This window comes from Leptidea sinapis, chromosome 6 (assembly GCF_905404315.1).
Source record: "Leptidea sinapis chromosome 6, ilLepSina1.1, whole genome shotgun sequence".
Lineage (NCBI taxonomy): Eukaryota > Metazoa > Arthropoda > Insecta > Lepidoptera > Pieridae > Leptidea > Leptidea sinapis.
In genome coordinates this window covers 9416663-9442059 of record NC_066270.1, presented here as the reverse complement: position 1 = coordinate 9442059, position 25397 = coordinate 9416663, and the positions used below count along the sequence as shown (strand labels likewise).

The 25397-nt window shown below is 35.8% G+C and overlaps 1 protein-coding gene across 2 annotated transcripts in view; it reads right to left on the bottom strand.

Moving 5' to 3' along the window:
• Positions 1-25145, bottom strand: part of LOC126964954 (nipped-B-like protein B) — a 31945-nt gene extending 6800 nt beyond the window's left edge. The window contains exons 1-21 of one of the 2 annotated variants that reach the window (XM_050808307.1): positions 24617-25145; positions 22209-22377; positions 21530-22128; positions 21239-21447; positions 20928-21159; positions 20652-20813; positions 20381-20568; positions 19519-19756; positions 18591-18838; positions 17544-17777; positions 15057-15275; positions 14300-14482; positions 12894-13640; positions 12256-12579; positions 11278-11419; positions 11077-11201; positions 8406-8640; positions 5901-6055; positions 3555-3819; positions 2568-2758; positions 992-1185 (exon numbers count right to left, since the gene is read on the bottom strand). In XM_050808307.1, coding sequence (XP_050664264.1) covers positions 992-1185; positions 2568-2758; positions 3555-3819; positions 5901-6055; positions 8406-8640; positions 11077-11201; positions 11278-11419; positions 12256-12579; positions 12894-13640; positions 14300-14482; positions 15057-15275; positions 17544-17777; positions 18591-18838; positions 19519-19756; positions 20381-20568; positions 20652-20813; positions 20928-21159; positions 21239-21447; positions 21530-22128; positions 22209-22377; positions 24617-24683 — 5126 coding nt within the window. In that variant the 5' untranslated portion in view covers positions 24684-25145. Of the gene's footprint in view, positions 1-991; positions 1186-2567; positions 2759-3554; positions 3820-5900; positions 6056-8405; positions 8641-11076; positions 11202-11277; positions 11420-12255; positions 12580-12893; positions 13641-14299; positions 14483-15056; positions 15276-17543; positions 17778-18590; positions 18839-19518; positions 19757-20380; positions 20569-20651; positions 20814-20927; positions 21160-21238; positions 21448-21529; positions 22129-22208; positions 22378-24112; positions 24128-24616 lie in introns of those variants that run through there. The other variant, XM_050808308.1, reaches the window with a different exon arrangement.
• Positions 25146-25397: the final 252 nt, after the last annotated feature.

Sequence of the window (25397 nt, the reverse complement as noted above, 5' to 3'; positions counted from 1 at the left end):
AAATACATTTCTTAATTAATAGGTTGACGTCATTCAAATATTTAACTTTAAAAAAGGATATGAAATCACTTATTGAAAGTCAAAAACTATCACCCATTCGAAAAAGTATACCTCAGAGATGAGCAGAACGAGCGCAAGAAACTCAGCTTCTTTTTTTTTCATAAAAATATCGTACAATTAAACTTATTATTTAAAAGCCCGAGGGCGGCTCACTCCATTCCCAATCTGAGGTATCATCATAAAGCCATTTATGTCATAGTAACCTTTACCACACAAACATTTTATAACAAGTCTTTAAAATTTCGTAATACATTTATACATATTTTGGATTCCTCTTCTATGTTTACTTTTTAAAAAAAACTGTAACACACATGATTCTATTTTAACCAATGTACTTAGAGATTTGTGCAAAAACGCTCTTAAACTATATTTACATATTTTAAGAGCTATTAAAATTATTATACGTCACAACAGCCGATCAATCACAGCGCGTCATTTCATGGGACGAGGGTATAAAAGAGCGGCTTCCGGCTCATTTGATTTATCCCAGCGGAAACTCCATAGGGAGTGCCGCTTGCGCCTCTCTCTCCCCAAGAGAAGGTCGCCTTCGATGTAGGCTTAGAGGGCACCTGCCCAAAGCCAACTGCAGGTGGTGTTTAGTGGGTAGGCACCTAGGTTTTCACGTGAGTCCCACATAACCAACGCAGACTTAGGCTGCGTTGGTATGCATGAGCATTCACCACCTCCTCCCGTCGTTATCCAGGAGGGGAGCCCTTTCCCTTGTTTGGGCGCAAAAAAAAACTAATTTGATTCAGCCTCGTGCCAGATTTTGGCGAGACAACACGTCCTGAGGATGTCTCGTGTAGAGGCGAAACACGTGTCGAATTGTTTAAAAACAAACATTGGCGGAATTAACACTAAAGAAAACTTAAATCATTTGTATACATATATGTACACATACTTAGCTTGTAAATATATATTTTAGTATTACCTAAATCCTCTTATGACCCCATTGTTATCGTTTTGTAAGATCTTTTGCAGCTGGTAAGAAAGTCGGATGCCAAGCTGTGCTTTCATATGTATAAATCCCGGGTACTTTTTATCTATTTCTTGCAAGTTTTTGTCTGCTGTGTGTGAAACGGTGATTTCCGTGTCGGTACTCATGCTTATAAGATATGGAACGATCTGGAAAAATAAAACTTTTGCATATCAAATTCAAATATTCATGAATATTTTATATAAAGCTTAAAATAATTTAACATAATAATAAGCTTAGTTGAGATTTACTAACATTAAAAAAAAACAATATTTATGCATTATATAATTTATACGTCTAAATAGACTGTGACAGGTGATAAATGTCAAAAAATAGCAGCGAACGGTTAAGCTCTATTTTCAGAAACGTACGCAAACTAAAACAAAGTCACATACATATCGCGAGTGTAAGATGTAGCTTGTTACGCACACTAAAGTAATAAACCTGGACTGTATTCATGCGTTACCTAACAGCTAGAGGATCTATATATAGACTATAGAGGCATAAATTATCTAAGATTTACGCATTGTAGTTTTTTTTTTGAGAAAATCATGTCATAGGATAAATGGAGTAAGGATAACACTACGTCGTATATAAGGAGAAGGAAAATTGTGGTAGAAGAAGTATCTAGCGCATATTTAATTCTTAAGATATTGTAGGTATATATACTACTATAGCAGTGGGAGGCTCCTTTGCACAGGAAGCCGGCTACATTATGGGTACCACAACGGCACCTATTTCTGCCGTGAAGCAGTAATGTGTAGACATTACTGTGATTGTCTGAAGGACGCCGTAAGCTAGTGAAATTACTTAGCAAATGAGACTTATGTCTCAAAGTGACGAGCACAATTGTAGTGCCGCTCAGAATTTTTGGGGTTTTTCAAGAACCCTGAGTGGCACTGCATTGTAATGGACATGGCGCATCAATTACCATCAGCTGAACGTCCTGCTCGTCTCGTTCCTTATTCTCATTAAAAAGAAATAACTTAAATATTTGCATGCTGGGAATACTATAATATTTAGTCATTCGCTTTGATACCTACACAAATTAATTACAATGAGAAGACTATAGCAACGGTCTAGGTACTCCAAATGTCCCGAGGGGCTGCTGAAAACCAGTGTTGTGTTGGTGTTTTCTGCACTGACCAACAATATACTGAGTCAGCTTCTTTTAGCAGGGAATCACGCTCACACTGTTATTTTTATTTAATTTTTAATTTGTTACGTTATTAAAATTAGTATTTTAATTAATAATGTAAATTCTTGTGTTTTTGTGTGACTATTTTTATATTCCTAATAAAGTGTTTCTATTTCTAATAGTGCTAGCAAAACATATAAGCTCATTATTATATGCAAATTCAAATATTTTTATTCAATATAGGATGTGACATCACTTATTGTAAGTCAAAAACTACCACCCATTCTAAAATGAATGCCTCAGACCTGAGAAGAACGGGCGCAACAATAAATAGTATCCTAACACCATGGTATACTATGTTTTTTGCAAATAAATATATTATTATTATAATACCTGTACTGGATGCACCAGCCCCTGAGCCAGCACCAACTGCACAACCTTCATCGCACTGGACCGAACAATGGTGCTCGGGTGGAGGAACGAGTCCAGGATCTCCTTCAGGTACAACTGAATCACCGTCGATGCCATACCAGATGAAACATCACCCATTTCCTTCAGATTCTCCATTTTGGATCTTTTTGACCCTGTGATGAGATAAAAGATATGTTATTGATGTAATGCCAATTTGAAATTTCATTGAACATAATCCTTTTTTTTTTAATACCACCCTGATGTTAGCTGGTAAATTAGATCAATTTTATCTAACTTCAGCTACCAAGCCTCTTGTAACTCATATGCCTACTGAACTACAACCAATGGATGAGAATTAAATGAAATTCAATATATTATTTCAATTTACATACAAGTTTTAAAATGGAAACAATAATTTCTCTCTAATAATTGTATAACTACACTTTATTTAACTAAACTATGCGGTATAATAATATTTTCATTGGTTGTATTTAATACCTTATTTATTACAATATTAATTTATCTACAAACGTAAAATAGCACGAAGAATATTTTTTTTTAAAGAATCTTCGCTTTATTACGCCAAAGAAGAAGAATTTCTTGCATGCGTACACACACCTTCTTTATTATAAGATACAGATTTATAAGCACAAGAAACAAATTATTATTTTTAAAGTGATATCACTCACTTCTGGGATTAATTAAATTAAATTTGTACCGAAAGTTTAAGAACGATGCCTGACTCCAACGGAACCCGAGACGTCGCTGGTTCGAGTCACGCATCGTTCATAAATCTTGGTTGAGAATTTAACCGTTAGCTCAGTTGGCAGAGCACTCGCACGGAACGCGAGAGGTCGAGTAACGCATCGTTCATAAAACTTTGTTTTCAAGTTTTATTTGCGTATTAATCCTAGAAGTGAGGGTACTTTAAAAACATAACAAATTAATTTACTTAAGCTCTAAACTTACATTCCTTGTCTTGTCGTATCATCCTCTGCTCCTCCTCCTGTAAGTACATCTCGATATTCCTGAGCACGTCCGCCTTCATCTCGATGGGCGCGAGGCTCGACGTGAGCATGTGGTGGTAGAACTCCTTCAGCTCGGGCGTTAGCATGAACTCGTAGTGTCTCACGCACACCGACCCGAGAGCCTTCAAAGTGTGCGACACGAAGGCCTCGTCCTCGAGGTTCACAAAAAACATCAGCGTACTGAACACTTGGTCCTTTATGTCACTCTGGAAAGTTTATCTGACATTAAAAAAATACCGCGATTAGTTAAATATAATATATATTATATCCGAGTTTAATAGCCAGTCGCTTTTTACTAAACACTTTAAAATTCAAATTCAAACATTTTTATTTGAAATAGGATATGAAATCGTTTATTGAAGTTAAAAAACTACTACCTGGTCGGAAATTAATGCCTCAGACCTGAGAAGAACGGGCGCAAGAAACTGAGCGGGCTTCTTTTTTTTAAATTTCGATAACATCAAAAAATTATATGCATATCGATAACACCACCTTGTGTTATCTTTTCAACTAAAACTACTTCATTACAGGTTGCCTGGTAGAAATCGCTCTTAAGTGATGAGGCCGCCTACTGCTTTTTGTAGTCGCGATTTCTGTTATATTTAATTATTTTGTGGTGTGCAATAAAGATATACTTCAATTCATTACTTTTAATAATTTAAATAGCCTGACGGTGGTCGCTTTAGTCTCATTCTGTGGAATCATTAAGAAAGTCATCTATGTTATAGTAACCTTTAACCACATAAACGACTTTTAACAATTCTTTTTTACAATATTCAACTGCGGAAACACTTCCAAAACAAACAATAAACCAAAAATCAAGCAAAATATTACATTTCGTCGGTCTTTTTTTTTAAATGAACTGCTTCTTATTCAATCAAATATATGGCGATCATTTATCACTATGTGATTCGTATTTCCGTCATTTTTAATACAAGCTGCACATGCTAGCATGTACTGAAAAACTTCTATTTATTTTCTGAAGTCAAAGGAGACGGGGACTTCTGGGCCAAAATGTAATAAGCTTCGATATGGTTTTAAAAAGTTGTTATATTTTTCTATTTCAAAATATACAAAATTAGCCTAATTCACAATCTATAAAACGAGAAATCTTAAAATTAAGTTTTCATTATCTTAAAATTCACGATTAAAATGGGATATCGATTACTATAATCGATTAATGTGAATGAGTTTATAAAATTCAACCCAAAACCACTTGCACCAAATGATTGATTCAATAAAAGTACCTTACTAAAAATAAACATTATAATTAATATAACATAATGTCTTTTGTTAAAAAAAAATATCAACTTAAGGAATCGATCGAAGAAAAAGTCGATTCTGAATCTCGTTTTGTATTTTTTATCTGTGCTGACAGTGACAGCCACAGAATTGTCTAGAACGTCAATTGTCAATCACTCGTTTCATAACTACGCGATTTGTCATTTGAGTGTTTCCCGTTGTTTTATTGATATTTTCCTTCTTTCTATTTGACTTCTAATATTGCGAAACTTGTAGAATCATTATCATACGGCAAAATAACAATTGCATTTCAAAAATCAGCTGTTTTAATATAGGTTGTTGCCCATATATTGCATAACCTCAACTTTACAAAACCTCCTATAACTCAGCTTTCAGATTGCCAAAAATCCTCAAATTTTCAGTGATGCTTTTTAATTTATAAGCTATTTACTGACACTAATTTCATCATTTTACATCTTGGCCCAATAATGTATGAAAGGGTATCCGTCTCCTTTGGAACGCATTTAATAAGGGCGGCATCATTTTATCTCCTCTTCCATTAAAAAAAACCGAATTGCGATAATTACATTGTAGAAAGGTGGTATGGAGCCGTAGGTCATTTACAATACACTTCAAAAGCTTGGTATAAGACCGTATCCTTAGATCATTTATACCTCTAGATAGACTATGACAGCTGTGAAAACGTCGAAAAAAAATTGAGTTTAGAACTAACCTCTATTTTGAGCAACACACGTACACTAACACAAAGTGTCATACAAATCGCGAGTGTAAGACGTAGCTTGTCACGCACACTAAACTAATATTCCTGTTAAGTTTTTATAGGTTGTAACAGCAAGAGACTATCTGGAAGTATAAATTATCTAAGGACTTGTGTTCGTGTAATAGTAATATTGATAAAAACATAAATGCATTTTTCTTTGTAACAGAACTTATGTCCAGGCGACAGTCGACTCACAACAATATCTCTATTAAATTTAGATTTCATTGAATACAACATGGGGTCAGTGTAACAACAATTACTCACCGGTAATCCGTCAATCACTTTGCTGTCAGTAAAGTCGAAGTATCGCAGCAGGAGTCCGACGATGAACAGAGCTCTTCTGAATTGCGGTCGAGTGTTCAGTGATCGTGTCAGCTCCGGGTTCCTCTGCCAATTTTGTTTCCACTGCAATAATACACCTGAAGGAGGAGAAAAATATCGTTAGTAGTGTCAGCAATATTATTAGTAAATGTCGTTACAAACGTCACGGAGCCACAAGATATCCCAATTAATAAATACATTTATTTAACTACTGTTATTAATTACTGTATAAGTAATGTTATTTTAAACTAGCTGACCCAGCAAACGTTGTATTGCCGATATTAAAATCGCGATACAAAAGTAACTGTTGATCGTAGATGGGTGAAAATTTGAAGTTGTATGTATTTTTTAATTCTGACTCATAATCAAACAAATTAAAAAAAAATTGTAGTGGACCGCCCTTAACATTCAGGGGGATGAAAAAAAGATGTTGTCCGATTCTCAGACCTACCCAATAGGCACTCAAAATTTCATGAGAATCACCATTATAGTAGCATATAATATTCAGATCTTTAGTTAAATTAACAAGTCCATATAAATTAGTTGGCACTACAGCAGTGCTAACTAACGGTTGGTAGCATTATCACGGTTGACAGTTGTGCCTAAAGTTGCAGTGCTAAGTTCGAGTATTCATTACCTATTGTGAATTCTAAGGGGGAACTCTGCCCAAACACAGTTATTATAAGAATAGGCTATTCTTTTTATTTTAAAAAAAAACTAAAATGATTGTAAATATTCGACTACCAACTGGTATTTTTATTCCTTCAAAGTAATTCCACTTTATGCAAAGAAAAATTGTTATAAATCTAAATGATAAATAGTCGCGCCAAAAAGGGAGCCGCCATGTTCGTGACGTCATGATAACATAAACAAAGAAACGCCAAAATATGTGCGGTGCAATCTTTATTCATTTTTATTAAAATAAAAATGACTTCCCATAGTGCGTAACGTTGATGTGTTGCTAAAATCAAATTATTTCCTGGTATAATGACGTCACAAAATGGTGGTGGGCGTTTTCGGTCACGTGACATACAGAAAATAAAAATATGATTTTCATTTTGAAAATATAAATAATTCTCATGTTTTTATAATTAAATAGTATTGAATTTTGATAGACGAAACTGACCTATTATGTGTGTTTAAATTACCAACCCCTTCTACAGTAGGTATCAACAAATAACATTGAATGTCTAATGCACTGAGAATTCGGTAAACTAATTTTATACATGTCTTACGTAGTGTGATTGGTAGCGCTGTACCACTCCTTAGGAATAAGGCACGGCGAATCGGAGAAAGGAAAGAGTTCACATGAGATCAATATTGAAGCATATATCTTACAATACATAGATTCATATCAGCTAATTTTGTTGATAGGACGTAACACGCGCTGTATTTATCTGGTTTATTATATTAAGAATTAACTTGCATCTGATAAAACACATTAAATATCTACTGAAAAATTGGGTATTTATAATATCTGGCCATACCTTTGGCAACTTTTTTCTTGATAAAGCGGGACACTCTAAAATGATATTTGGACACTAAAAATAAGTTAAACATTAAATAGCTCCTATACAAAAATTGATTTCAGGTATTCATGTATTTAATTGTTAGATACCTTTTTCATTTATTTTTTAATGAAAAATGTGATGAGACAAGCAACACATTGACTTGGTTGATGTGGTACGCCCCGCCCATCACAATGCAGTGCCGCTCAGGATTCTTTATCGAACCCATAATTTTGAACCACCTCACTTCGCTTTTTCACACTTTGAGATATAAGATATTAACTCTAGCTACGCCATCATGTACAAAGAAACCTACCACTGGTGAAATACACTGTTATGTTTTTATTTACCAGTGGGAGGCTAATAATAATCAAAATAAAGGGCGTCTACTAGATTTGTCGGCTTATTTCTCCATGCACAATAATTCTTTCGAATACCTTGGCCGTCGTTGAGAGTTACCAGTGGGAGGTTCCTTTACACAGGATGCCGGCTAGATTTTGGGTACCACAACGGCGCCTATCTATTTCTGCCGTGAAGCAGTAATGTGTAAACATTACTGTTGTTTCAGTCTGAAGGGCGCCGTAGCTAGTGAAATTACTGAGTAAATCTCTACATCTTATGTCCCAAGGTGACGAGCGCAGTTGTAGTGCCGCTCAGAATTTTTGGGGTTTTTCAAGAATCCTGAGCGGCACTGCATTGTAATGAGCAGGGAGTATCAATTACCATTAGCTGAACGTCCTGTTCGTCTCGTCCCTTATTTACATAAAAAAAATATACTGTTGGTGCTGTAAGTTATATATATATATGTGTATTGTATCCATCAAAGTTTCATCACAGAATTCCATAGTCAACCTCCTTGGAGGCAAACTATTAAATCTTTAGATGTGACTTAACTTTTATTAGCAAAAGAAATAAATATTTATCACACCAAACCACTCACTATGATATTTGCTGAAGACATCCCTGATGAGTTTATAATTGTGTGTCAGTGTATTGACAATAGCGGCCAGGCAGGCGATACACGAGGTGATCACTCCCGGACCACTCTGGAGCACCAACTTGACCGCGTCCTCCTCCAGCTGAGCCAGAAACACTTCACTTGGATGTTCCATTAGAGGCACTACCAACTCCAGCGTCGATGCCACGGTTGACATTATTTGCTGCTCATATTGGTTCTGTAAATATATATTGAAGTGAAAACTTCTTTAGAATCGTTGTGATTTGAAAGTCGATGAAACGAAAAAGCGAGACAGTAAAAAGAGACAGGCACATAAATTCATAAGATTTAATGTATGATAAAATGAGATAGGAAGTATTATACAGTGCTTTGGTACCAGGCGATCATATGTGAATAAGAGATTGTCTTATGTATGACGCGACTATATCTTAATTTATTCTGACGTCATACGCACGACACCAGGAGGACATAAATATGGTAGCAGTGATAGTAATGTCTTTCATAGTGGTTGAAATCATGTGTCATCCTAGCAACATGTACATGATAGACGAAACTTAGCGGAATTTACACTCAATAAAAATCACAGCATTTGGATAACGATGTCTTAATCTATACTGAGAATGATTGTAGAATATTTTAATAGTAACTTTGCTATGTAAATAAATTCACAGTTGTTTATTTTCCCTTTTGGGTTCAACTTATAATTAAAGAACGATTAAATCAACTTTTGGGTCATGTAAAAAGAGTTAATACTTTTGTTTTATCCTATCATACTTGAAAATATCACCAGCACTAATAGAATTCTCTTGCAATAATTGGTCCCCTCGAGCCGATAAATTTTCCGTCCTGGTAATTCGTACAAAGACATGACTAATACATCGTACGTTCTATTCTAGTCGTACTACTGCTACTAATTAGGTGTCCACATCTTTACTGGAATAGGTTGTAGACTTAAAAAGCCCAATAACATTACATTTTCAGAATTACTAGTTATAGTAACAAAGAAAGCATTTTATTAGCTCCATAGAATTAAGAATACACTACAAAATTATTATTTTTAACAACTGACACGATAATGTCGGTGCTGTGAAATTAAACTTAGCATTACTTTAATTGCGTTCTCACTTAAACTTTATATATATTCTGGCATATTTTAAATCACTATCATATATACACTTAATTTTTTTAATACCAACAAAATAAGCCGGGTAACAACATAAAAATACTACGTGTCGGTGTATCTATAACAGTGTATCAATGCAGGATTCTAATTGGTGGTGGTGGCGGCAAAGTAACACCAGACCAGGAAAGAAGAGTTGCGATAAGCCGCATTGCTGTGCAAGATGTGAGCTGTGAGAGCTTGAAATCAGTCAAGTGATGTGAATGAAAGAAAAAAGTAATGTCTTTACAAAAGTTATATTTTAACTTGCTTGAGGAAGAGGAATTAATTAGAATATTGACACACTTTTGACACTTTTTTTACACAAATTATCTTGCCCCAAGTTAAGCATATATAGCCTGTGTTATGGGTTACAAGACAACGATAAATTTAATACAATATACTTACATAAACATACATAAATTCATATAAACATACATAAATACATTTAAACATCCATGACTCGGAAACAAACATCCATATTCATCATATAAATGCTTGCACCTACCGGGATTCGAACCCTAATATAATAATTAAGAATATAAGATTAATTAATGCTTGAACTTGAATTATTTAACAAAGATTCTGATTAAGAGACCATATAAAATATCACAGTCATAGGCGCCGCCCGGCCGTAAGGCTACACGCATCTCCGCTCTATCAAGGCTTGAACGCTCAACGTGGCACAAAATTCTATAGAAAAATGAGGCCTCTCCTCTCCGTTTGATCTATTTCCACCGAAATTAAGCGAAAAAGAGATGTAGAAATAACGTAACTAATTTGTTCAAAATACATCTCTCTTCTCCGCTTTGCTGGATACCAGGCCTAAAGCGAAATTTACGTGGCGATTTATAAATAGAACTGTGAATTGTTTTAAAGTATTTCAATGATTTGTAATTTTCATGGTATAATTGACATTGTATTCCCTATCTCAACGCGCAGAATTATTCTAAATAAAATGTATTTTAACTATCTATAACAAACATAAAAGTAAACTGCTTCGGCAGTATAATGAGATAAACAAAAAAATAGTGAACTTAGACATATTTTCCAATAGTCTACAGGAATTTACATGTAATCTTCGGAAACATTACAATAAATAAAAACCACTCGGTATTTATAGAAATAAATAAATAAATAAATATCTTTTATCCTTTTTATATCTAATAATTGAACTTATGTAACCCAAAATCTATAATCAAATTAAAATTGATTTTTTTTAATTATTAAATTTTATTTTATATTATATGAGTAATTAGTTAACAGTTATAATAAGTATGTAATAGTTAATAATTGTCACAGCAGCAACTGTGAATGTTGTGTACATCTGTATTGGTATCAGTGTTACTCGCATCAGTAATGTTATTTCCTAGATAGTGTTATGTAATTGTTATATGTGTGTACTGTTGATGTATCATTAGGAAAAAATAAATAAATAAATAAAAAACTACTGATTACTACTGCGCGTGTCTCGATTTCTATAAGCTATATTACCTGACACTTCAAGCTGAGGTACGGTTGCAACGTCAGTGCATGGTTTACCAGCAAATGTGGCCTTATTTTAGCAAACAAATGCAGCGTGGATAAGCACGCCAGTATGCGCTGTGATAAGACATTACCTAAAAATAAATAAATATTAATACACGTTACACGAATAAATAAGGCTCTCAAACACGGATATAACTTGATACTCACTGCCGTCTGCGTTCGTTTCTTCTAACTGCAACAAATGCTCTATTAGGCAGTCTACAATTTGTTGACACGCTAGTAACAACGATTTCGGCGGTTGATATATTATTTTTGTTGAATCATCCTTATCCTCTTTCGGTTTGAATAGCTGTAACATCAAAATTTAATGTAAGTACCTAACAAACAAATTGATTTAAACAGTCACGATGAATATAGTTTTTAATGGTATTGAGTAACTATGAAACACGGCATTAGAATTACTTTAATTCAATTGTTTATCAAAACAATGCTATTGTTAGGATTTTATAGGGATAGCAGAAAAATTCAAATCTTCTGTAATAACGTACAATAAGCATCTAGAGTCACAATCACGCTCAAATATTGTCTGAAGCAAAACTCTGCCTACGCGTCTATTAGATAGTTTTCGATCAGTTGTGTTTCGACCGCGCTTTGAATACAACGCCACGCAATGAAAAAGTGTTGAGTTGAAAAGTGTTCAAATGACAGCATATCCTAACTTAAAAAAGATGGCATGTCGTATTTCAGTTAAGTGCCCCTTTAAATTAACAAAATCGTGTAACTAACTTGACGTTTTTAATCATTTTGCTAAATATTTACATTTTAATTGCTAAAACTAAAAATCTTCTTGCCTCGTGTTCGCGCCCGTCTCGCGCGTGACGTAGTGTTACTACCTCTAATGATGCGTATTCAATAAACTTTAAACCTACTGCCACGGTATAAGGTTTTAATTTAAATGAATGTTTTAATGTTATCTGTAAGTAAATGTATACAACGCCGCTCGGATATTTTCGACGACCTTTTAATAGGCGATTGGGAGTCTAGTTGTTTATGGTATGTCAACGTGTTCTGTATATTTTATGGAAAGACGTAACAAAGCAGGTACAGTAGTAAGCAATTGAAATGGAACATAAATTTAAGTAAATAATACCCATTTTTTATCACAATAATATTTGTAAAACTTACACTCATTAACAACTGTTGAAACCATTCGAGGCCCATATCTCTGGACGATATTACGACATCAGTGATGTTAAGGACCTTCCTTATGAGAGGATCAGCTGTCGCCGAAGTTATATCGAGGGTGCCGGGCCTAGAAGTGGTGATGGGACACGGCGTGAACCACATGTTCTGAAATACTTCCATTACCAGTTTACGTATCCCTTCCTCATCATTTACCCGCCTTATCATTTTCACACAAATTTCAGGGATTTTCGGAAACTCCGGACATTCTATACATATGTCTTTTAAAATTTTTATCACCCGTTTTCTTACTGAAACACCTGTGTCCTAAAATCGTATATTAAGAATAAATAACAATAAAATTAAATATAATTTTTGAACTTTAAATTAAAGTGTAACCATAATTTATGAACAATGCGGGACTCGAACCCGCGACCTCTTGAGTTCCGTCCGAGGAATTTTACGAACCATACGTCATTCGAACAGTTGGCTCAGTGGAAGAGCGCTCGGACGGAACTCTAGAGGACGCGGCTTCGAGTCCCGCATCGTTCATAAATTTTGATTACAAATTTAATTTAATTAATCCCAGAAATGAGGAATATCACTTTAAATATATCAAATTGTTTTTGAACCTTACTTACCAATATTCTGTTAGAGAGCATTCCATAATACTTGTCGATAAGGTCCGGCCGACTGAGCACGAATTTACCAACTAAATCAACAGCCGCTTCCCTCACAGCCGTAGATTGATCTAGAAAGGAGCGATTAACACCAATCTGCATGTCCGGCCTCCCCAATACCGACGGGTCCGCCTCCACTATCATAGTCAAGCACTTCATAGCCTTAGTTCTAATTGCGATTGTATTCTCGCACAAAATAAGCAAAATCTTTCTCAAATACTTATCAAAGCTTTGCGAAAACGATCTTTTCGATGCCAAGTACTGTGAGATCAATTCCGCTCCACTATAATCAATATACGACTGCATAACTTGCACTTGAGTTCCACCTTGGTAGCGAAATGGCCTAATCTTCTCCAAGAAGAATTTCTTGCGGCGTTCAATTGTTTTAAATTTTTCAGCAGACAGCACAGCAAGTGAGATGTGTTTCTTATCTGATTTAGAATCTTTTATGCCACCATCACTGTCGTCATCATCCGATTCCTCTTCACTGCTCTCATCTTTGTAGCGTTTCTTAGATTTATTTTTAGGCTTTTTCGTGGGCGACGCTTTCGGCTGAACAACCATATCTCTATACCACTGGGTTATATAAAAATGTCTCGAACAATTCCATGCCTCATCTTTCTGTCCATTTATAGCTAAGTAATCTAGTAACACTCTTTGTAAGAACTCAGTTCTTTCTTCATCTTCGTCTAAGCCCGTTGACGGAATCTACGAATATTTAATACAATTATTTTGGATTAAGATACTATCCTATCAAGACAATGAGAAAAAATATTGTCATGTTTGCATATTGTTCACAAATAAGAGTACCTAATTATTAAATTAGAAACTAGATGAGTTAAAATGCCTCTATGTTTTTGTCGGGGATGATCTTAATGTGATCATTCTCGGCCATTATATGGTAATTGCAATGTGCTGCCACGAACAACTGCATAATAAAGGTTTGTCCAATAATGGGCCTCTAAGGCCAAATGAGACTTAACATCTTATGTATCAAGGTGACGAACGCAGTTGTAGTACCGCTCAGAATTTTTGGGGATTTTTCAAGAATCCCGAGCGGCACTGTATTGTAATGGGTAGTGCGTATCAATTACCATCAGCTGAACGTCCTGCTCGTCACATCCCTTATTTTCATAAAAAACAATATAAAAAAGGCTTCGAGAAGAGTGTTCGAGAGAGCGGAAAGAGACCGCAGTAAAGATGACTTGGCACGAGCCACTGTATGGAAGTGAACAACCTGTACATATGTCTCAACTAATAATTGTTAATCCGCTGTATAGACACACAGCTCTACGCATCTATATCGCCAGTAAGAAGTTTGCACCATTGAATGACCTTCTATTAATGACCATTAAAAATCAACTCACGTGTCCATGAGTGCCATCCTTCTCCTCCTCGGCGCGGATGTCCTTGATGACGGCGTCCATAGTGGAGAGCTTGGCACGCGAGTTGACACTGTCGCGCCGCAACCGGGACGCCACAAGGCCCAGGTACTCCAGCGAGGCCACGCGCACAGACATCTCCATGGACTTGTCCGACATGTACTTCAGCTACGAGATAACATTTACTATCCTTAGCGATAATGCTGAGTGTGCTATTAGGCTGAGATGGAACTTAGACTCAGCTGAGTGCTCGCCTAGCGAGTTGAGTATTTATAAACATCCCTTTGAGTGCACGCTAAGCTTAAGTTTACCTTGCACTTAAGTCTACCATAGCGGCGACTTAGGAAAAACACAGACTATAAGCCGAACAAAAATAATATAATAATACACAGTCTGCTGCCCATAGCTATCACGCATCTAAAAATGCGTTCCATGTCTCATACCAAATAATTTATTAAGTCCGCATTTCGCATAAATCATATTTCCACTTATTTTAATAAAAACTAATAATCATCTAAGTTATGGATTGTGTTATAATTTAGTATACTCTCTATTGTAAATTTCTTAAAAAATCAGGTTGTGGCTGCATCTACAGGATCTACTTTACAGTTGATAACCTGCTCTACCGCATTTAATTTTTTTGTGTAATCAATTCCAGAAGTAAGGGTTATCACTTTAAAAAACAACAAATTGAACAAGGCCAAAATCTATATATCTATATGTATAGAACAATAATACTTACAAGCATAGTTCCAAGAAGACTTAGCAGCAATTCGGTGGCCGGCCACTCGGGTTTGTTAACGGTGGTCAACAGGTCGTGTACGAAGTTCTCAAACAGGGGTCTGAAGTCCACTTCCTCGGATCTACTCCGACACTTGTTCAGGAACGACGTCAAGAACGTACCACCCACGCTTATTGCCGCTTCATACTTCGATATTATCAGAAGATCTTTATCAACGCGCTGAAATGGAATCGTAAAATTCGCATCTTATTTAGTTGTTTACATTTTAGGAATCATTTGGACGTTTTTCCAGAAAACCGTTCCAAACAACAATCATGTCGAAATTGAGTTAAGAACACAAAACTGGTCACGTGATTCATATTAACGGACTGACAAAAAATGGCAGCCCTACTGTCACTCTTTAAATGAACTCATGACTTAGTAGCCCAACCCACACGTATAGAATACACTAATATCCGTTTTTCAGGATCTACGTCCATTTTGGGTCTGCATTAGAAATTCGAATCCTTCATAAGGCAGGCATAACAAAATGTTAAAAAAAGTTCCGTTTAACCGTCACAAAATGTTTTTTTTTATAAACTTGAAAAATGTTCCTAGTTTACGTAAGTTCAAACGCAAATTTAAAAAAAACCACGAATCTCCACGGGGTGAAACGGGTATCAATTGAAAGAGGGGAAAAAAAAGACCACCAAAAAACCAACCCCAAATTCGAATTGCGAATTTCTAATGCACACCCATAATTTTTGTATAATAAAATGGGACTTGGGACTGGAACCGAGCTTCTTTCCTCGATGTTTACAATCGATCTTGTTAGCAACATTTACAATTAATTCGATTCGAAATGGAAATCATTTAAAAATATTTTTTAGATGATTTCTATTTCCATTTTAGACGAAAAAAGTTATATTAGTTTAAGGTTCTAAAATTAAAAAAGCCATGATTTCTTGATTTTCTTAATGATAATACCACAGACTGGGAATGAAGGTTCTTTTGTTTATTGTGCGATATTACATTAATATTACAGTAATCCATATTTTTATTTAAAAAAAAAACCCGCTGAGTTTCCTGCGCCCGTTCTTCTCAGGTCCGAGGCAGTCTATTTTGAATGGGTAGTAGGACATAGCGAAGGCCTTCGATGGTGTGGCATAAAGCGCTAATAGCGAAACTGCCATCCTATGGGCTTCCCGAGAAGTTGTGCAAATGGGTCGCTAGCTTTTTGGCCGATCGGAGCATCAAGGTTGTTATCTACGGTGCATGCTCCGACTTAAAACCCATAAACGCTGGTGTCCCGCAAGGCTGCGTGCTATCCCCTACACTGTTTCTTATCTCTCTGCATATCAATGATATGCTGCAAATCAGCAGTATTCATTGCTATGCAGACGACAGCACAGGGTATGCTTCCTGCACCGGCCGTGCGCACTTGTCCCGGGATAGCGTCGACGAGAACCGGAACAAACTTGTGTCTGAAATCGAGACCATGCTTTGCAAAGTCTTGGAATGGGGCCGAAAAAATTTAGTCCAATTCAATCCAAGAAGACAAGTTTGTGCGCTCACCACAAAAAAGTCTCCCTTTGTCGTATCCCCTCGATTTGAGATCATTCCTCTAACTGCCACAGCCTGTATTGGAATACTTGGCGACGATATATCGAGCGACGTTCAGTTCCGTGGCCACTTGGAAGAGAAGGCCAAACTGGCCTCTAAAAAGCTTGGTGTACTCAGTAAGGCGAGACAGTACTTCACTAAAAGCCAACGCCTGCAACTTTTATTGCCTTTATAAGGCGCAAATTCGGCCTTACATGGAGTACTGTTCTCACCTCTGGTCGGGTGCTCCCCAGTACCAGCTTCTTCCATTTGACCACATACAAAGAAGAGCGGTTCGAATCATCGACGATGATCAAGTCATCTCCGATCGGGCTTGATTCTTTGGCATTGCGTAGAGATGTGGGTGCTCTCTGCATCTCCTACCGCATTTATCACGGGGAGTGCTCAGAGGAGCTGTTCGGGTTGATTCCAGCGGCCGAATTCCACCACCGGACATTACGTGCAAAGTACCACCCTTACCACGTAGACGTCTGGCATTCTACAACCGCGCGTTTCGTTAGAAAATTCTTGCCTCGCACAGCCACTTTGTGGAATCAATTACCGGCTGCGGTTTTCCCGAACAGATACGACTTAGGGACCTTCAAGAAAAAAGCATACTCCCACCTTAAAGGCCGGCAACGCATTTCTTGACACACCTGTTGTTGCGGATGTCCATGGGCGGTTACCTCACTTCTTGCCATCCCGTGAGCCTCTTGCCCGTTTGCCCATTCTTATATATAAAAAAAAGTTCTTGACGTTCAATAAGTGATTTTGAATCCTATTTTGAATAAAAACATTTGAATTTAAATTAGCCACTATTGGCTATACAACGTCACACAAGAACTATATTCTAAAATAAAATTATACTTTAATCTAGTCACAAACTTAATAAATATAAACACATACCTTTTTGCTCTCGGCCTCTGTGTCTTTCTCCTTATCATGTTTCTTGCATAATGTCTCCGGTAAGGTGACAACACACTGTACGAGTTGCAGCACAAGCGCTGTCAACATCTGTATGTGTTGATCGGAGCTGAGCTGGAACGAGCGGAGATTGTGCTTGGAGCTGGGTATTCGGGCTATCGACGACAATATGTCTTCCAACAACAGACGTCGATGCTGTTCATATTTCGTGAATATCTGTTGATATAATATAGTAGTTAATAAGAAACTTGCCGATGATGATCAGGAAGCGAGTAGGGGTTTTTTATATAAGAGGGTTCAAGAAGAATGTGGTGAGGGAACATCTGCCTTTATTACCGCTACACTCGACAGACGATCAGCGCTGACGTCGGTCGAGCGTAGCGCGTATCCTACGTTTAGTGTTCAGTTGACAGCAAATATGATTGCGCGTGTACAATTGCGAAGAAAAATGAATCCATTTTAAACCTCTGTTATATGAGAGTACTACTTTCGCAAGATTACGGAATAAAGACGGAAATATTAATAAAGCTTTGATTGACAAATGGGCTGCATTGCATCATAAAAACAAATGCATGACATAATGTTTTATTTTGTAATTCAGAATCATGGTCCAATTGCAACCCCCACATACAATACCATAGGATGTAGTTGTTTTATACCTTTAATTGATTTTCTACGAGTGGGACGCTCTTTGCATAGGATGCCGGCTAGATTATGGGTACCTACCGCAACAGCGGCTATTTCTGCCGTGAAGCAGTAATGTGTAAGCATTACTGTGTTTCGGTCTGAATGGCGCCGTAGCTAGTGAAATTACTTGGCAAATGAGACGTAACTTATATCTCAAGGTAACGGGCGTATAGTGCCGCTCAGAATTTTTGGGGTGTTTCAAGAATCCTGCGCGGCACTGCATTGTAATGGGTAGGGCGTATCAATTATCGTTAACGTCCTGCTCATCCCGTCCCTATTTTCATACAAAAAAAAATGAAATCTAGAGTTTTTGAATATAAAACATTCGTTATTTATACTAACCGTCGTGACGAGTTTGAGCGCGGACAGTTGCAGTTCGCTCACGTTCTCGACAAAGAAGGGCGAGACGGCGACAGTGGAGGCGTGAAGCACCGTGGTGTCGGTGAGGTGGTGACCGGCGAATAGTTCGCCCAGCAGCGTGACACACTCGTGCGCATGCGTGTACAACTCGCGGATTGCGCGTGTTGAACCCGTACCGCTACGCTTCACGCCGTGACTAGCCCCGCCCCCGCGACGCTTGCGTCCATCCACTGGTACAATTCAAATTCAAATTACGATGTGACATCACTTACGGCCGTTCCCAATATACTATCTACAGATAGGTATAAATTACTACCTTCTACTGTCAGTAATTATTAGGATACAACCACACACCACACAAGTTAGGATTAGATTAGATAGATTATCATCCCCACTATCTGGATGTCTGGCGGTCCTCCACAGTGCGGTTTTCAAGGAGCTTTTTTCCACGTACTACAAAGCTGTGGAATGATCTTCCTTGTGCGGTGTTTCCGGGACGATACGACATGGGTAACTTCAAAAAAAAGTGCGTACACCTTCCTTAAAGGCCGGCAACGCTTCTGTGATTCCTCTGGTGTTGCAAGAGAATATGTTCGGCGGTGATAAAACGTACGCACGTTTGTCCTCCTATTCCATAAAAAAAATTAGCTGTCAATAATCTGAAGCTGTCCCAATATACCCGATAAGTCATTCTTATCGCCTTATATTGGGACGTGTGAATTGCAATTTCAATACAAGCTTCTATCGCTGGTAAGCTATACGTCCTCCCATTGACAGACAGCGTGTACGGATAAGGTGAGTTACTATTTAAAAAAACAATTATAAAACAACACAAGCCCTTTCTATGTTTCATATATAAAAATTAAATAAATAAAACATATTAAATTATAGAAGTATAAGATATTCATACCTTTCTTTTTAGATGTAGTCTGGATACTATATACTGGGTCATATACACAATAAATGGTGTTGTTAAGTTGAAACTTTATGAACATTATAATTCTGTCAATAACATCTTCTAAAAATATGCGCTTGGGCATACTCGGGGAAGTCATTATGTACAGGGCTGTCAAACACGCATCAGCTGCACACATTACTCTCTCTAATGCTGATTCCAACCATATCTGACGCATCTCTTCACTGTCCTCCTGTAATAATTTGATAAAAAATTATATATGAATCACAATTTCAATATTTTTTTTTTTCATTTATATCATTCTAAATTAAGTTAAAACGGGTTACAAAAAAAATATTGATTTTAAATCTTAATATATTTAAATCCAGTGTCCTGATGTTTGATTCCAGTGAACTCCTAAACTAATGAACGGATTTTAATGGGGATTATTTCATGGAGTGCAGTTTAGTCCAACTTGAGAGATAGGATAGTTTTTTTTTCGATTTGGGACCCATAATTATTTTTATTATTATTATTAGTATTAGTTGTTTGGTATTGAGAATTTATTGATGCACGGTTTGACAGTTCTGCTGTGAAACAATTTCACTATCACAGGGAGCATGTTTTACGAAATAATTCATGATGTTATGAAATATTATTGAGAAATTCATATAAACTGTATTTTATTTATTATGTACAGAACAATTTCTGTCGGGTCAGCTAGCATTGTGTTATTTTTAATCATTCTAATGATTTAATTTGATAATGGAAGTTTGGAGTATAAGACCTAATTGTCTTTGCAGCAGTCACATAATGTAATATAATTCCGTGATATTTTATTATTAAATATATTTCTAATATCTAAGTTGGTACTTACAGGATCTCCTACAAGTGACATCTTCTCAGCTGCTCTAATATTTTTCTCTAATATATTTAATAACCTTACAAGCCTATCTGACGGGATAGCTTCCATAGCACCAAGGTTTTTTAATTTTGCAGCTTCAGAACACAGTTCCTGAAGTTGAAACCTTGGTAACAATAATTCTTCTGGAATATCTGGTCCCTCTAAAAATAAGAAATTAACAATTTTAATGTGTTAATGCAAATTATATCAATAAAAATATATTCTTATTGATATAGCTACAAACCCATTTCATCTGTTATAATGACATCATCATCAATCGTTTCAAATGCAGAGTCAATTAGTTTACTGAACCTCTGATAGGTGTTGGTTTCCATAAGCTCATCAACGGACAACATTTCTAGCACAGGTACTAATCTTCGTTCAACTTTCCGTAACTTAGGTCGGACTGAAAAAAAAATTCATAATATATTATTTACTCCTCAAGAAAATTTTCGCCAACATTGAAAGCAATTTGAAATATCTATATATTAATTAGAACATGATTAAACATTGTAATTACCAATTGCAGTTTCAGATTCTCCTTTTTTATTAGCTTCTTCATGTTTTCTCTTCACTGCTTCCCAATTCTTTTCTCTAGCTATATCAATTGCTTCCCTTTCTTTATCAACAGGTTGAGCAGTGTTAGTTATTCTAGCTTTTAATGGCGCATTATCATCAGAATCAGAATCTATAGTATTATTTTTTCTAAGTGTTTCATCATTTGTGAATTCGTGTTTCTTTAACATTCCTTCCTGAAAATATTTTTTTTGTACAGAATTAAATCTCTGACTAACAATAACATTTTAAAACTTTCTCGATATAAGTACTTACAGAAAGTCGACCAATTTTTACTACAGGATATCTATTATTTACTACATTCAGGCTACTTGTTGGGTCTTGTTTTTCTTGAATGGAATTCAAGGTTGGTGGTGGCGCATATGGCGCACCCATGGAAGGTTGAGGCACTTGTGGTTCTTGTCGTAATGGTGATGGAGCTACACTTGCTTGAGCAGGAGATTGACCAGGCATAACATTCCCACCTAAAAAAAAAGATTATTGAATACAGATATTCCAAGATTGTTGAAAATAATGAGGATATAATTTTGTATAAAGTCTACTCACCTTGTTCAAAGACTTTTTCCTGAGATTGCATTGAGAGCCTTTGTTGATCTGGTAAATTTGTAGGGGAATCTGAAAGTGGATCTTTATCCTCACTTATACTTGTTCCAAAGTTTCCACTGTCTTGCAGAAGACTATTGTAAAAACCCCCGTTTTGTGGATTTGAACAAGAAGTATTTGTAATCGGACTTGTGTATGTGTTCGGTTGGTTTGTAGCACTCCATGGAGGTGAGATGTTGTTTTGTGCCGTTATACTTATTTGGCTTCCGGGACGTGTTTGGGAAGGTGGAGAGCCAATGTTAACATGTGGAGAGGATTGACATGGCGGTGCCAAAAGCTGTTGATTTGGAATGGAAGCTGAATGGACTGTTGTACCATGTGATGTCGGGCTTGAATTTACTGTGTTGTGTGATGTATAATTAAATGTAGGAGAGGGAGATATACCATTAAATTTAGTAGTGTTTAAATGATTGTCCCAGTGATTTGTTTGCTGTTGAACAAACACATTTGGATTCACATTAAGAATAGCTTTTAATAACTCTGGAGTAGCTTGCTGTGGCGCAGGACTCACTGCATTAGGAATAGTTTCATCTTTCAAGTCTCTGAAAGTTATAAATTTTGAAATAAGTTACAAATAAAAAAAGACTTGAAATGGAATTTCCATCAAATAACAGCAACTTACATATGTTCAACAGATGTTTGCATAAGAGATTGCAATAAAAGTGTCACCAAACTATCATCTCTTGTAGCAAGTAAAATTGCTGCTTCTTCTGCAACCCTGGGATGAAATAATTGGGATTTGTTGTTGAGTGTAGATGGGAGAGGTGTGGGTAATGGAAGTACTGGAAGCACTGAAAATAAAAAACAGATTTGAGCATAGTTATCTATTTATCTGTATGTTCATAAGCACATTGAGGAATTTTCTAGAAACTGTGACATTCATAATGTTAACACAAGGACCAAAATAAACTTGTTATGCACACTACTCGGTTGGGTCAAGTTAGTAAGTCTTTTGTTGGGCGATGTATATGCTTCTACAATATAATCCCAGAAAATGTACAAAACAAATATGTTACGAAATCAAAAATAATTGTTAAAAAATGTTTGTGTGGGAAAAGTTACTATAGCATAAACAATTTTCTTAATGATACCACGGACTGGGAATAAAGCGAACACCCTCAGGCTCTTTAATTATAAAAGTTTATTGTACAATATGACATTGTAATCCATATTTTATATAAAAAAAAAAGCCTGCTGAGTCTCTTGCACCCATTCTTCTCAGGTCTGATGCAGTCTCTTTAGAATGGGTGGTAGTTTTTGACGTTCAATAAATGATTTTGAATAAAAGTATTTGAATTTATTAACTTATTATACTTAAGTGATTTCCCTCACTTCTGGTGTTAAATATAGAAATTAAATTTATATATAAACCTATGGCCTGATTCCCACCAGGGTCTTCTGGATATGATATTATAAGTGGTCACGGGTTATATCCAGAAAGGTGCAGGATTTTTATTTGAATCTTGAATTGTACATAAATTAAATTTGTATATATCTGTGTCTTTACAGTTCAAATACAGCAGATTTTTAGTATGAAGATACAAGTCCCATGGCCTATGGATAGTTTAATTACTTCCTTGTTTGAACCCAATGGCACACAGATTTTGAAAAATAATAATTTATTCAAAAAAAGTTGGTGGTTGAGGAAGTAAAGATTGAAAAGGCGTAAGAAACTCAGAGGGCTATTTTTCTTAATTATTTAGTTGCAATATATGATTAAATAGCCTGAGGATGTTTGCTGCATTCCCAGTCTGTGGTATCATAAAGAAAATCACATCAATCACCTTTACCACACAAATGTTTTTTAACAATTTCTTTTGAATTTAGCAACACTTTTTTAATAATTTTCTGGGATCATGTAGTAAAAGTGCATATACATAGCTCAATAAACGACTTACTTGACTTAACCGAGTAGATAATCATGGATGGTTCTGCATTGTGGTGTATCATTTACCATCAAGTGAATATTTTGACCTGATCTTGTCACAATAATTCGGGCCAATCCTAGCAGTGTTTAAGATTGGAAGTAAAGAAGTTTAAAGTTCAAAAGGTTAAACTTCATGCTGTTTGTGTAACATGTGTCCCAAAATTCATTGACAAGATGGTAAGAGGTTATGGGAAGTTGATGACTGGCACTGTGGAAAAAAATAAAAATTTGATTCTAGGTAGACTTTGTTTTTACATAAAATAAAATTGAGTTATGTACTGTAATTTAATGGACTTTTGACTGCTTAAATATATATAGCACACACTTTTATAAGCATTCGGAAACTACTGTGCCCAACAGTGATCACTTAACATCAGATGAACTGTACGCTCATTTGGCTTCCAGAAAAAAAAACACACCGAACCTAAAAATATAATGAATAAGCTTCAAATTATAAGCGTTTACAATGATTTTAATAAACATTGAAAAAGAGGAGAAGAGGAGATTTTTTATCAATACACACACATATATATATAATATACATGTACAAGCAACATTGGCACAATAGGTAGAAATAACCACAGACAGTCACCACAAACCCTTGGTTCAGTCTACTCCCGCCATATAAAAATGTGTTTTAAGTTTTCAGATTAATATCTATGTTTATCAACAACAGTCTTGTGATCCCTCTGGTGTAACACAGTAGCATGGGCCATAATGATAACATACCATCAGGTAACCCATAAGTATGTTTGTTTATCCTCCTCTTCCGCATAAAATGTTTGCTTTAATAAGAAGATAGCAGTTAGAAAAGTACACTAATTTCAAAAGAAAAACATTATTGAAAGAAAATGAATGGTTGACTTTTAATGGGCTTACTTTTTTAATACATAAATGAAGTTCTGAATAAATATGATTTGCATTGCAGTGCCATAGTAAATATTATGTATTTGCATATTTGAAATGATAATATATCATAATGAAAGTAATCTGGTTTGCCATGGCTGAGTAGGTGATTGTTTCACTTAAGTACAATTAGATTTTAACTGAAGAAATAAATAAACATTAAATCCATGCTTGAAATTTGTATTTTTATTACTCACAGTCAGTTAAGCTAGCAACTCCTGCTAATGTTGTAATAGGGACACTGGGAATATCCCTTTCGTTCATCTTGATCGTAAATAAGCTTTATATTTTAAAGATAACTAAATTTATCCTGGAAGTTAAAAAGAAAGTCTTCGCTCTGGTAACGTAACATACACCAATAAAAGTTGTTGGCGTAGTCGCAGCTTCCATTATCGTTTAACTTTCCACATACACAATAAACACTGTTAAACTGCACGTTCACAATGTATCACGGAAATAAAGCTTTACATATCGAAATATTGTTGTGAAAATAGGGCAGCCGTCAATTTGATGCTTTGTTGTGCGTTGTGCATCAAAACGAAGGTCAGCGCATCTGTATGACACTCCCAGTATATCGTTGACAATGTAATTATAATGAATGTCTATTTTATTTTTTCGCAACGTCTTCATTTAATACTCACTGAGACATTATGAAATGTAATGTTTATTCAGGACAAACTTTTCACCAAACCTAGCATTTGTGGTAAATCAAGAAATTGTGGCTTGATGTTGCCATTTTACAAAAATTCAAGCAAAGAGTATATACTTCCTACCTAATAGTTATGGCATGTAAGCCCTGCATAATGTCTTCCAAATTTTAAATAAATCCATTGTATAAAATTAAATAGATTGAATAGTAGTACAAAACAAATAATTGCATAACAAGCAGGTTATATTGGTTTATATTGGTATACAAAATAATAGATAAGTAGATTGCACACTTCAATGCACTTCACAGCTGCTACTGGTAGTAGAATA